Source organism: Halichoerus grypus, chromosome 2 (assembly GCF_964656455.1).
Source record: "Halichoerus grypus chromosome 2, mHalGry1.hap1.1, whole genome shotgun sequence".
Classification (NCBI taxonomy): Eukaryota; Metazoa; Chordata; class Mammalia; order Carnivora; family Phocidae; genus Halichoerus; species Halichoerus grypus.
Window position 1 is genome coordinate 30,598,739 of NC_135713.1, and position 13,970 is coordinate 30,612,708.

General features: G+C 36.8%; 1 protein-coding gene across 5 annotated transcripts in view; it reads right to left on the minus strand.

Annotated features, from left to right (window-relative positions):
- The window catches only part of FYB1 (FYN binding protein 1), a 148,067-nt gene that overhangs the window by 38,935 nt on the left and 95,162 nt on the right, over positions 1-13,970 (minus strand). For all 5 annotated transcript variants that reach the window (XM_036111105.2, XM_078066674.1, XM_036111106.2 and 2 more), the window contains one exon: positions 7,995-8,151. In XM_036111105.2, the coding sequence (XP_035966998.2) occupies positions 7,995-8,151 (157 nt within the window). The remainder of the gene's footprint in view (positions 1-7,994; positions 8,152-13,970) is intronic.

The following is a 13,970-nucleotide window of genomic DNA, read 5'->3' on the forward strand; positions in this document are numbered from 1 at the left end:
GGACTCGATCCCAGGACGCTGGGATCACGACCTGAGCCGAAGGCTGACGCTTAACCATCTGAGCCACCCAGGCACCCTATTCTCTCTGCCTTTTATAAAATTTTTCAAAATAAATATGCTTCTTAAAAGGTATAAGAAAAATCTCATTGCAAATACAATTAGAATATTTAAGAGAACTGGACATGCTTTGATAGACTTAATAAGAGTCATTTAAGTTTTGGGGAAGATTTTACTTAGTGCAGTTATTAAATTTGTTCAGTTAGGTTTTTGAAATGCTTAAAAAGTTCAATATATAGATTTATCCATGCAACGTAAAACATATAAGGGGGTAATTAAAACTAAATTTTTAAATGTAACTATGCATTTGAAAGAATTTAACCTAAGTTGTCCAATCATTAGTCAAAGATCCCACTGACAACTATTCTTATTTAAATAAAAATTACTAGATGTATAAATAAGATAGAAAGTTATGGGAATTTAAGTACTTAAAATAAATTAGGCCTTTGCGGGGCGCCTGGGTGGCTCAGTCGTTAAAATAAATTAGGCCTTTGCATTATTAACTTTAATGAATTGAGTATTAATTAAAAGCACAAGATGTAAATACCTTAGATGTCAAAATAAACTGACAACCTACAGAATAAAATCTACAGCCTGTTTCATGATATACAAGGTTCTTATGACCAGTCCTGTTCTTTTTTTTTTTTTTAAAGATTTTATTTATTTATTTGTCAGAGAGAGAGAGAGAGAGAGAGGGAGGGAGGGAAAGAGAGAGGGAGAGAGAGCACACAAGCAGGGGGAGTGGCAGGCAGAAGGAGAAGCAGGCTCCTCACTGAGCAAGGAGCCCGATGCGGGACTCAATCTCAGGACCCTGGGATCATGACCTGAGCCGAAGGCAGACGCTTAACTGACTGAGCCACCCAGGTGTCCCTCAGTCCTGTTCTTTTACAGTTTTATTTTTCATATATCCTCTTATATCATCTTTTTTTTCACATATTAATACTGACTCACTCTCTGAACACTCTGTTTCTTGTTCCTCTGTTCTTAGCCCACCCTGTTTTCTTTCCTAGAATAATCTTTCTCCTTATCATCCCCTGTTTGTGGCCCTTCTTAATCTTTTAGCCTCTCCTGAAACACTCCTTTCTCTGTGAAGTCATCTCCAACGCCCTAGGCCCACGCAGTTGCTGCTTCTATGTGTCATACATTGCTCTATTATAGTAATTATTCTGTATCACTATAATTATAGAGTAATTGCTTGCATGGCTCTCTTTCTACTACGAGACTATAAGAGACTGTCACTTTGTTAGTTAATTTATTATTATGACTGTCATTTTTAGAAAGCTATTAGGATAATTCCAGTCATGTATAGGACTTTGATTTTTTTTTTGATGAATTAATTATGTCCCAGCAATACTAAGAAACTAAATTAATGTTTGTTATTAAAGTGACTTGTTTATGATCATTTTTGAAAAAGAGTATTAGTCAAAAAGACTACTGGACTTGCAGTTTATTTCCTAAAACACTTGAAAGAGTAACAAATAGTTGCAGAATGGAGAGTATCTGCATGGCACATTCATGCATATGTGGCTGCACGTTTATAGAAACCATTTATTACTTGTAGATAATGTTTGCATGCACACATTGATTCATGGACCCAACACAATAGCATATAAATCTTAGTTTACTTTATAGAACTCTGAATTCACCATATATAACATGAAAATGTTCAATAAATAAGAAATCATGTAAGAATGATAGTGAAGAATAAAAGGGAAAAAGATGAGGAAGAGAAATAGGTAAGTGTCACAATAAACTGATATTAAACTGTCGCCAATTATTTAAAAAAAAAAAGTGTTGCAGGCATTGAGAAAAACTGCATGAAGATACAGGCAAACAATGAAACCAATCACCTGTCACACAGGCCTCAGCAGAGGGGGAGGTCAAGGAGAAGAAAAGGAAGCTTATCAGTTGTTAGAACAGTGTGTCTGTTCAGGAGGAGCTCTCACCGGTTCTTTGTTTTTACATGGTGGTGTGTAGAATTACATAGGAAAGACAAAGTCAATTCAATATTACGACTGCCATTTTTAGAAAGCTATTAGAGCTCTATTTCCTGACTTTAAAAGATGTAAAGCTATTGACCTTTATATCTTCTTTGCTATTCATAACTTTAATTGTTGGGGTTTTTTTGTTTTTGTTTTTTAAAGAAGAAGAGCGAATCTAAGTGTCACATGAAACTTGGTTCTATACTTGCTGTTGCTGAGAATAGAATCTTACGACTTCTCTGTGAACTTTTCTCGGGAACATATCTTCCTGTATTGAATGCAGGAGAACCTATAAAACTCGTTTCAGCCAATGTTTTCCAAATGGAGTTAGGCTGGGCCCCTTGGAAGTGCATGTGTGATAGGGCAAGTCTCAAATTCCAGACAATGTTAAGTATTTCTAATGAATAAGAGGGTTATAATGGTAAATTCTTAATTTTTGTCTGATTTGAGAGCCCCCAAAATCTGAAGCTGACTATGAATGACCTCATGGTAAGAACTGTTCAACCTTGGTCACTTCCCAGTATTTATTATTTCTTATTAGTCCACTTTTCCTGTCTCGTTACTATTAATAACCATGGAATTTGTTTTGTACACCAAAATATTCAACCAGTGGTTCTGTTTTCCTATGAAAAATTAGTTATACTGTTAAAATTATAATTAATTTTTAAAGGTGGTGCCAAGAAACGTGTTACACTAAAAGATGTTGATCTGAACACTAATAGTGATAAACAAGCTCTTTCGATGCGTTTCAGTTTCTCTTCTGATGTCTGAGTAACACAGCAGAAAATGTAATTAGCTGACTTCTGACCACTAGGTGGGGAAACAATACAATTTAAAATAAAACAGAACTTTGGCCTCACCCACTTTAGTTTAAAAGATGGTTATTATTTCTAATTCTCTTCTGCCTCCAATCTTTTACATCCTTAAGGCATCCTGATCTGAATGATGTCATTACCCCCGACTTCTGGGGAGGCAGGTGATTAAGGCCACCCTATCTCCTGAAATTCCTTCCCTGATACCAATTAAAAATTCCTTTCTTGCCTTAAGCAATGCAGACTCTACACCCTTGGGAAGACTGTAAACCTTTCAGTTATTTATTCCTTCGGGAAGCCAGTCCCTCACCTGAACACTACTTCCCGCTCTAGTCCTTGTTTCAGGAATTCTGCCCTCGTCACCATTATAATTTTCCCTTCTTCATTGGATCTTTCTCATCGGCATACAAACATACTGTTATTTCTTCCGTCTTAAAAAAACAACTCTATTTCACTTTTCCCATCAGTTACTTCCCCATTTCTCCTTGAAAGTGTTGTCTATAATTGGTCTTTCCAGTTCTTCTTTCCTGTTCCTCTCATGTTATTTCAGTCAGGCTTGCATCCCAAGTCCAGGATATCTCTCCCCCACCACTTCCACAGTCCTCCCTTTATTTGGTCTTAGGGAATACTACCTTTACTTGGCTTCCAGGACACCACACTCTTGTTTTCTTCCTATTTTATTGTTTGTTCCTTTTTACTCTCCCTTGTTCATTTTTCTTCTCCCAGGCCTAGTAGAGTTGGAGTGCCCCAGGGCTTGGTTCTTCTCTCTAGTTATACTCACTTCCTTGGTGATTGTAACAGTCTCATGATTCCAAGTGGAGAATATATGCCTATGACTCTCAAATTTATATTTTAAAACCAGAACTCTCTTCCAAACTCTTCGCTCCTGATACCCAATTGCCAGTCCAATAACTCCACTTAGATGTTTAAAAGACACCTCAAGCTTAACCTAGCCATGCCTTCCTGATCTTCCCCACTCCCAAATTTGCTCAACTGCACCCTCTCCCATTTCAGTTGAAGGAAACATCATCCTTATATTATAGTTGCTCAAGCCAAAAGCCCTGGAGCCATCTTTGATCCCTGTTGCCCTTCACACCCCAAATCCAAATTCTGTTGTCTCTACCTTCAAAGTATATTCAGAATCTGGACCCCTCTCTCCACCTCCACTGCCACCATCTTGATTACAGCCACCTCTATACCATGCCTGCATTTCTGCAAAATCTACCTGACTAGTTTCCCTGTTTCAATATTTGTCTACCGTCTCTTTTCATATAGCTGTTCAGGTGATCTTGATAAAACATAAGTCAAAACATCACTGCCGTGCTCAACCTTTTTCAGTGGTTACCATTTCACGAGGAGACACAATCTCGACTATGACCAGCAAGGCCCTATGTGAGCTGAATCTTTTCCTGCTATTCCTTCCCTTGCTCACTCTACTCCAGCACCAGTTACCCTCTTCCTAGTCCTTGAACATTCTAGGCATTTGTTCTGTCTGCTCTCTCTGCCCGGAATAGTCTTGCTTAAGACATCTGCAAGCCTAACTCCCTCACTTCCGTGAGTCTTTGCTCAAGTATATAACTGCCTATAAAGGCAGCTACCCTCCCTTTTCTTTTTTTTTTTTTTTTTTTAAGATTTTATTTATTTATTCGACAGAGAGAGAGACAGCGAGAGAGGGAACACAAGCTGGGGGAGTGGGAGAGGGAGAAGCAGGCTTCCCGCGGAGCAGAAAGCCCAATGCGGGGCTCAATCCCAGGACCCTGGGATCATGACCTGAGATCCCAGGACCCTGGGATCATGACCTGAGCCAAAGGCAGACGCCACCCAGGTGCCCCTACCCTCCCCTTTCTTAAAGTTGTGACATGCTATCCCCAACCCCACCCTCCTACTACACTACCTAACTCTGCTCTCTTTTCTCCTACTTGGTATTTCCTACCATACTATTTCCTTTACCTGTTTATTATTTTTATTCTTTGGGTCTCTTGCCCCCTGTTTTATGTGGGCAGGGATTTTTATTTTGTTCACTGATATTTCCTGAACTACTATTACAACAGCACAAAGTAGTGGCTCAAAAAAACCCAATTCTTGAGTGAATGTAAAAAAAAATCTATTAGAGCTTGACCTGAGAGTGGCATCTGACCAGAGAGGGGAGGAACGGCATTTGCAGGCTGGCAGAGGGAGCATGCGGAAAACACCCATGCGTGTGTTTTGAAGGGTGGCGGCATGAGGAAAAGCACAGGAACGCCCATATCTCACAATTTTGCTTAAAGATTACCCCATAAATTTCCCTCTCATATAAAATAGAAATTTTTAAGCCTGAATATCAAGAGTCATTTTGCTCTTGTTTCTTCTTTGTGTCTTATCTGGCTTCCCCTACTTGGGGGAAAGTTTCTAATCGAGCTATTTCGTGATTTTGGAATTTACTTGAGCTCTCTGATGGGAACCTGAAAGTCTTTCACTATACACCACAGTTTTACTTAAAAAAAAATTGTAGATGTCCTTTAGCTTTCATTCCCTCTATTCTCTCCATCAGACAATTGACTTTCAGATTCCCAATTATTGTTTGTCTAGGCAATATAACATCCCCAAAGACTCCTGTTTCTTTTCATCTTTCTTCTGAGAGTATGAATTTTGTGGAGTCAGGAACTCTTAGATGAATCTGACTTTCTAATTAGGAGTTCCTAATAAGATGGAAATAGGGATGAGGTAAAGTTTATTACAATTGGTGGATTTTGCTACTTTCTGATGAAAATGATGTTACAAGTAAGAATGTGGGCCTAGTCGGTTGTAAGGCCCTTTCCAACTTTGCAAGAATTCACTGAAAAGCTGCGACATTGACCAGCATCCTTATGAATTTGTAGTATAGGCTATATGACTGTTCTTAAAATCCTTTCTTCCATCTAAAACTTTTTATTTCCCACCATATCATAATGGATTCTGGGGAGTAGGCTTGCAGAAAAGGGTTACTATAGTAGGCCTAAGGTGCTAATTTAGAAGAATCTCACACCAAGATTGGCCCTTGGCTTGCATCTGGGAACTCCATTTCTAAAAAATTCCCTACACTGATATGAAAAGTTGCCTAATTGATAAGAGTGCCTTGCTGGGCCTAGACTGTATAAACCATGCAAGTTTTGGTGAAAACCTCCTTTCCTTCTAGAGGTCTGGTATTTTGGTAGTGGTTAGGCTGAAGATGCCTATGTGACAAACTCTCAGTAAAAACTTGTCTCTACCGGGCTTCCCTGGGAAGCAGCATTGCACATTTCCAAAGCTGGAGAAAGGAGCATTCTCAGTGTGTCCCTCCTAGGCATTGAAGGACAGTGTCACTGTGATGAATCTTAGCCGTGAGTACTACTACATGCTGGATCCTGTGAGTCCTTTAAATGAATCCTCAAACATATGGTGGTCTTGGGGACTCCTCATAAGCAGGAATAGTGCCAAATACTCCTCTCTCCACAGTTTTCAATCAAACAATTATCAGTCTCCATGTCTTATAAATTTTCAGGGATTCATGCTCAGGGTATTTATTAAAATTTCTCACTAGAATTATACAAGACTGAAGGCAGTAGCTGGGATAGGGTCACATAGTAAAATCCAAAAGTACTAAGATCATGATCTAGTCAGTTAAATTTGTCAGACTAGGAAAAAAGATTAAGAAAAAGAAACAATTTAATACATGTGAAAGCAAAATAACTTCTAGAAGTCAGGGGTATATAAGAACACATGTTAATTATTTTAACTAAACAAATATTTATTTAGCACTTACATGTTAGTAGGCAGATGGCTTAAGCTCTTATTTGGTAGCAAGATATCATGGGGTATTAGAGTCTTTTAATTAGAATTCATAAAATCAAATGCCTGGAAGGGCACACAGTTAGCATAAATGCACGATGCAGGCCACAAACAAGGTAATTGCCCCTAAGCTGCTCTAACACTTTCTAGTTACTGCCTTTATACCTCAAACAAATGCAATGAAGTGAAACACAGTGTTGGCTACCTATGACAGATGTGTTTTCAACCCCTGCTCTAAACTGTAATCATCATCAATAAAAGAAAGCTGTCAATCAGATATTGATATTAATAGATTCTATTATATAGGTTATGGATATGAAGTACTTTTAATGTAAAGAACACCAGTCTGGTAGGGGATTGAAATGGAGGAAAAAAAATGTAGCTAAATATTTTGGGATATTGCTTATTTGTGGTAAAGGAGAATCATGTAAAGCAATTTTCTAGAAGAAAGGGAAGACAACAGTCTAACTTGCCATAAGGATCTATACTTGCCATTATCCAATGTCTTTTTAAAATGACATTCATTCTATCCCAATCTTGTGCCTGCTTTTTCCTTAACCAGCTATTCTGGTAAATCATGGGTAAAGATCCCATCCATAGCACCCATCCAGTTTTGACATTTCTAAAAAGCACCATCTAAGAAAAACAAGAGCGGACTTGAATAAAAGTTTCCTGTTTTTTTAACACACAGTCAAAAATCTGAAGATTGAGAGCAAACCTGTATTTTTTACTTAAGGAGGTTATTTAGCAGAGTGGTTAAAAGCACACATTTACTTTGGACTCAGACTGACATTGCCCCAAATTTCTACTCTACATTCTTGTGTAATTTTGGAGAAGTTACTTAGCCTCTGTAAATTCCCATTTCTTCATCTGTGAAATGATGAAAACACTTTCTACTTATATATGTAAAGTTCCTAGCGTGTCATAAGTAGTCAGTAAAATATGGTGGTGATGATGGTGGTGATTACGATAATGGTGATGGTGGTGATGATTACAGTGGGAATGGTGGTGATGGCAGTGTTGATGGTGGTGGTGGTAACGATTATGATAATGGTAGTGATGGTGGAAGAGATGATTGTAATGCTAACCTGAAGAAAGCTTCAAAATATTTAAAAGGCAGTGGAAATTTTTTTTCAAATGAACTCCTAAGGGAAAAGCTACTGTAAAAACAGATAAACAATACTTGCTGAAGGATATGGGGGTATGAGAGCAGCCTGCTCAGCCATCCTTCCTCCTTCCATCTGCCCACATTTGTGGCCCCAGCAGTTTCCCATGGAACTCCAGCATTCAGCCAAGCAGAGTTTGAAAATCTATGGCAAGAGATTGACAAAGAAATGGCAAGATAATCTTTACGTACTTTAGATCTAAGGGAGGTTTAATGTTTCTGGGAGGTAGACTTGGGACTGGTGGTTGTGTTGGGTGACATGCTGGCAATGGCGGCTGGTTGGCTGGATGGGGTGGTGGAGGTGGTGGCAGGGAAGTAGTTGAGTAAGACGTTTGGCCTTTGCTGGTACCTAAGAAGCAGAACAAAAAATACCGTGAATTAAGATAAACCTTCAAAACACAAGAGCTGGCTATTCCAAATATGCAGAAATGAAGATCTTAAAAATAAAAATGTAAGAAATGCATCCTAAGTTAAATTAATGCTTTAAAGAGTCTAATATTCTAAGTATCATAGAACATGGCATTTTAAATGTTCTATTTTTTTCAGATTTATTGAGGTATAATTGACAAAATTATAAAATAGTTAAATTATATAACATGATTTTTCTATATATATATATATATTTTTTTTTTTTTTTTGAAAGGTTTTCCCTCCATTGAGTTAATCAACACATCCATCTCATGTGTTTATCTTTTTGAGGGGGGAAGGATGAGGACACTTAAGTTTTAGTCTCTCAACAAATTTCAGTTATCCAATACATCGTTAACTATAGTCACCATGTTTTACTTTAGATCCTCAGACCTTATACATCTTATAACTGAAAGTTTGTACCCTTTGATCAACCTCTTCCTATTTTCCTCACCTTAGCCCCTGACAACCATCTTTCTACTGTTTCTATGAGTTTGACTTTTTTGTTTTGTTTTTTAGATTACACATATCATTGAACCATGCATTTTTTGTCTTTGTCTGGCTTTCTGGCTTATTTCACTAGCATAATGCCCTCCAGATTCATCCATATTGTCAAATATTACATGATTTTCTTTTTTCTTAAGGGTGAATAATATTGCATTTTATATATCTACTACATTTTCTTTATCCATCTGTTGATGGACACGTAGGTCGTAGGTCATATGCATTCCTTGGTTGTTGTGATTAATACTGCTATACATACGGGAGTAGAGGTATCTCTTTGAATAATTACTTTGTTGCTTTTTGATATATACACAGAAGTGGGTTTGCTGGATCATATGGTAGTTCTACTTTTAATTTATTGAGAAGAGTCTGTACTGTTTTCCACAGTGGCCGTGCCAGTTTACATTCCCAACAGTGTATACAAGTGTTCCATTTTCTCCACTGCCTGGCATTTGCTATGTCTTGTCTTTTTGTTAACATGTGTGAGGTAATATCTCATTGTGCTTTTGATTTGCATTTCCATGATGATTAGTGATGTTGATAAACATGCCTTTTTCTGAGATAGATAAGTTCTTTAATTCCCACTATTAAAAGGAATTTCTCTTACCTTGTTAAGAAAAACCTTAACTATTGTTTTTTTTTTTTTTAAAGATTTTATTTTATTTATTTGACAGAGAGAGACAGCGAGAGAGGGAACACAAACAGGGGGAGAGGGAGAAGCAGGCTTCCCACTGAGCAGGGAGCCCGATGCGGGGCTCCATCCCAGGACCCTGGGATCATGACCTGAGCTGAAGGCAGACGCTTAACGACTGAGCCACCCAGGCACCCAACCTTAACTATTGTTAAATCTAGGTGTAGAGTATACAGGCGAAAAATTGCATAATAAAAAATTAAAAAAAAGAAAAAGAATTTCTCTGACTTTTTCTAAGCTTTTGTAAACCACAGTTTTAATATTCCGGATTTTGTGAAGAAGTCTACATCAACTTTAATCCCACATTCATTTTGATTTTAAAAAGGTAGATGATGTTTCATTGGACTCATTATTTTATAGAGATATTTTTTTTAAACAATGTTTTTTTTTTTTTAAAGATTGTATTTATTTATTTGAGAGAGAGAGAATGAGAGAGAGAGAGAGAGCACATGAGAGGGGGAGGGTCAGAGGGAGAAGCAGACTCCCCGCTGAGCAGGGAGCCTGATGCGGGACTCGATCTAGGGACTCCAGGATCATGACCTGAGCCGAAGGCAGTCGCTTAACCAACTGAGCCACCCAGGTGCCCTGGACTCATTATTTTAGACCAGAGAGGTGTAGTTTTTGTGTCTGCTCTCATAGGTAACACATTTTTCTTGTTTTCAATGACTTCCTTGAATCTTTAATGAGAAGATTTTGTTTCAGGTATGATTTCTTTTTTTTTTTTTTTTAAGATTTTATTTATTTATTTGAGAGAGAGAGAGAGAGAGAAAGCATGAGAGGGGAGAGGGTCAGAAGGAGAAGCAGACTCCCTGCTGAGCCAGGAGCCTGATGTGGGACTCGATCCTGGGACTCTGGGATCATGACCTGAGCTGAAGGCAGTCGCTTAACCAACTAAGCCACCCAGGCACCCTCAGGTATGATTTCTAAACATTGAAATGTATTAAACAACCTCACAAATAAATCATATATATAGTAGAGATTATAATATAAAGACAAACAGAACTAAATAAATATGAATCACCCATAACCCCATCACCCAGCACTAGCTACTGAATTACATGTATTTTGAAACATTTTAGTGCAAACATATACTTTTACAGCAGGGGAGTAAAATGGAACCATTTGCTATTTTGTTACCAGTATTTTTATTTGTTTCAATATCATAAATATCATTCTGGGTTAATCTAATTATAATTTTTAGTAACGTGACAATTTTTCCTTAGGCAGCTCTACCATGATTAAAAAAAAAAAAACCCACTAAGGCTCTAATATTGGATATTTGTATTAATTCCTTTCCTTTTAGCTGTAATAAGAAATGTCTTAGTCTTTGCCCATATTTAAAGTTTTTTCTTAGAATGAATTCCATTAAGTGGAAATGCTGGGTCAAACAACATTTTTTAAGACTTTTGATACAAAATATCAAATTGTCTTCCAAAGAAACATCAACTGACAACTCCATCAGCTAGTATATGAGAGTGATTTTCACATATTTTTGCCAACATCGGCATTATTATGCTTTGAATTTTTCACAATATTATGGAAAAAATTCTACCTTTTGTTTTAATTTCATTTTTATCAAAATATCAATACCAAATACCAAAAAATTCCAATGTTTTAGATGTTTCTTTTGCATTTACCTTTATATATATACACACACACACACATACATATAGCTACTGCTTGAAAAAATTATTGATTTTCTGTTTGGTAGATGTAGATTTTTGCCCTCTTCCCCTTCCTTTTCCAATGTAGCAAAAGCATAACTTTTTTTTTTTTTTGAATTAAATCCACGTTCATTGTTTTCATTATCATGACTTGGTAAATACTATTTTTTGTTGAATCAAGCAGTGTACTATGATTACATTTCCTTTCTCATTCAACTTACTGTTTTCCTGGAGTTAATAACTGTCTTATTTTGTCATTTGCAAAGATTTTTCTTTGGAACTCTTACTTCCCACAATTTCCAACAGTGCTGTAAAATGTCTTTAAGCATTTTCTACAAAACCAAACCTGTCAGATAATGAATCGGTTCCAGTATTCCACCCTTGTCCACTTGCTCTAATGTGACCTGGCTGCTTTTAAGGTCTGCCACACATCTGACATTCTGAGATTTCTTTTTGCCGGCATCAGGGCTCTGATATATTGAGAGAATGCATTGTGATAAAGAGTCCAAGATCTGGAGCCAAAGTGTCTGAGTTTAAATCCTGGCTCCACCACTTACCTGCTGGGTGACTTGGATAAGTCACTTCTCGTTTCATCTGGAAAATGAAAATCATAATAGTGCCAGCTCATAGGATTGCGGTGAGGACTTTAGACTTAACACATGTAAAACATTTAGGACAGTACCTGGCATATAGTAAGTTGAACATTTTATTTTTTATTCAACAAATGTTTATTGAATGCTTACTATTTGTGTCAAGTTCTGTTCTAGGCACTAGGATACAAAAGAGAAAAAACAGATTTCTGCTCTTATGGATTTGGGGAGATAGATAAAAACTAAAAACATATAATAAGATACATATAAGATTGTGAGAAGTGCTATAAATGGTGGAAAGACTATGTGATGGTAATGCTGTTGGCATCTCTTCCCTACTCTGCATTCAGTGACCTCACTATGTAGATTGAATTTGGGCATAATGGGATTATTTAGATCCTGGAAATAGACAAGAACTACAAATTTCAGCTTTATTGTTTTGTTGATTGTTAGATTTAAGAGAGTGATGGAGAAAATGCTTACAATACAGATTAAATTTAAAAGTGTGTTGTTTCTGTAACTATTACATGGTGAATGGCATAAAACATTCAGGAAGTATTTTCCAGTATTTGAAAGCATTATACAACTCAGCAAAATAGTCACTCACAGCATTGGCAAATGAGTGAAGTTCTGACATATATCTTTGTTGTTTTACATTCATCTTGTTAACATAAATGAAAATAGCAATCAACATTCAGGTTCGAACTACACTCATTCCTTAATTGTAACCATAGGTTGGCTACAGGTAAAAGAAATTGGCAAAAATCAACAACTGGCTCTGAGGAATTTTCAATAAAGAGTATTGTTTGGCTTATTCTTATTTATATATTATGCTATGCATCTTTTATATCAATAAAATTTCTTACATGTATGGATACATACATAACACACATACACACAGTTTGTCTTAGAGAACTAGTTCAAAATTTACCAGCACACCATTGCTTATACCTAAAAAATTCATAGGTTCTTTTGGCTATCTCATGAATAGAATGTCTCTGTATCTCCTGGCTTTGCTTTGACCCTTTCTGATTTTATACATGATGCATTGGATTTATGTATGTTGCCTAGTTTCCCTAAATATGAAGTTTGTTTTTCTTGTCCTCCTAATTTGGGGGCAATTTTTTTGAGAGGAAAAGGGGATGCACTCTTGAAAAAAACATTTTTCTTAATTTTACGTGTTTCTGAGCACCGCTGAGGTCAATTTTTTCATCTTCATCATGTTTTGTTTTAATTGTATTATCTATTCAAATCCTTTGCCTGTTTTTAAAATAGTATTTGCCTTTTTGTAGTGACTAATAGAACATCTTTATTAAGGGTATTCATCTTTTTGCCACTTATGTGGACAAACTGAATGTAGTAATCGGGCTGCTTTGGCTTCTGCTTCTGGCTGTTCATACCAAAAAAACCTCCAACAACAAAAATGAGAACCCCCCCCCCAAACCAACCAAAAAACAAAACAAAAACCATACCATGTCTCAACCAATAAAACCCCAAATCTTCAGAACCTTTGAAGGAAATACAGTACTTTACTGTAAGTTATCTTAAAGGGTCAGTGGCAAGGTTTTAAATGATATACACAAAAAGCTTCTTAATTCCTTCTAGATAGTTCTGCCTCTTTTCAAATTTTTCATTTTGGTAATTAGTAAAAATATTACCCCCTCTCAGGGAGACAAACCATAAAACACTCTTAATCAAAGAAAACAAACTGAGGGTTGCTGGAGGGGAGGTAGGTGGGGGGATGAGGTAACTGGGTGATGGACATTAAGGAGGGCACGTGATGTAATGAGCACTGGATGTTATATAAGATTGATGAATCACAGACCTGTACCTCTGAAACCAGTAATACATTATATGTTAATTAATTGAATTTAAACAAAAAAAATGAAACAACAACAACAATGACAAAAATATTACCCTCTCTCTTCATCTTCTTTTCTTACTATTCCAGTCCTCTCACTAGTACAGAGTTTTAAAATGTACTCAGGCCCTGCACTGCTGACTCGTGAGGCACCTGCTGGGTGCAATGCTCACAGGAATTGCTCATCTTCTCTTTGGCAGCTATTTTTGGGGAGGGGTTGAGGTAGGGAGAATTAGTTCCCCCACAATTCTGATAAATAAAATTTCCCAACTGTTACATTTATGTTAGAAATATTTTTCCCATTTCATTTTTGTCATCAATAAGTTAAGCTTTTTTGATATTTAGGACTTACTACTTTTTCTCTAATTCAGTGAGTAAATTCTTTTATATATAGTTTCTATCACTAGAGTTATGTTTGGGAATGCCTTCCCTACCCTTAGAACATATCAG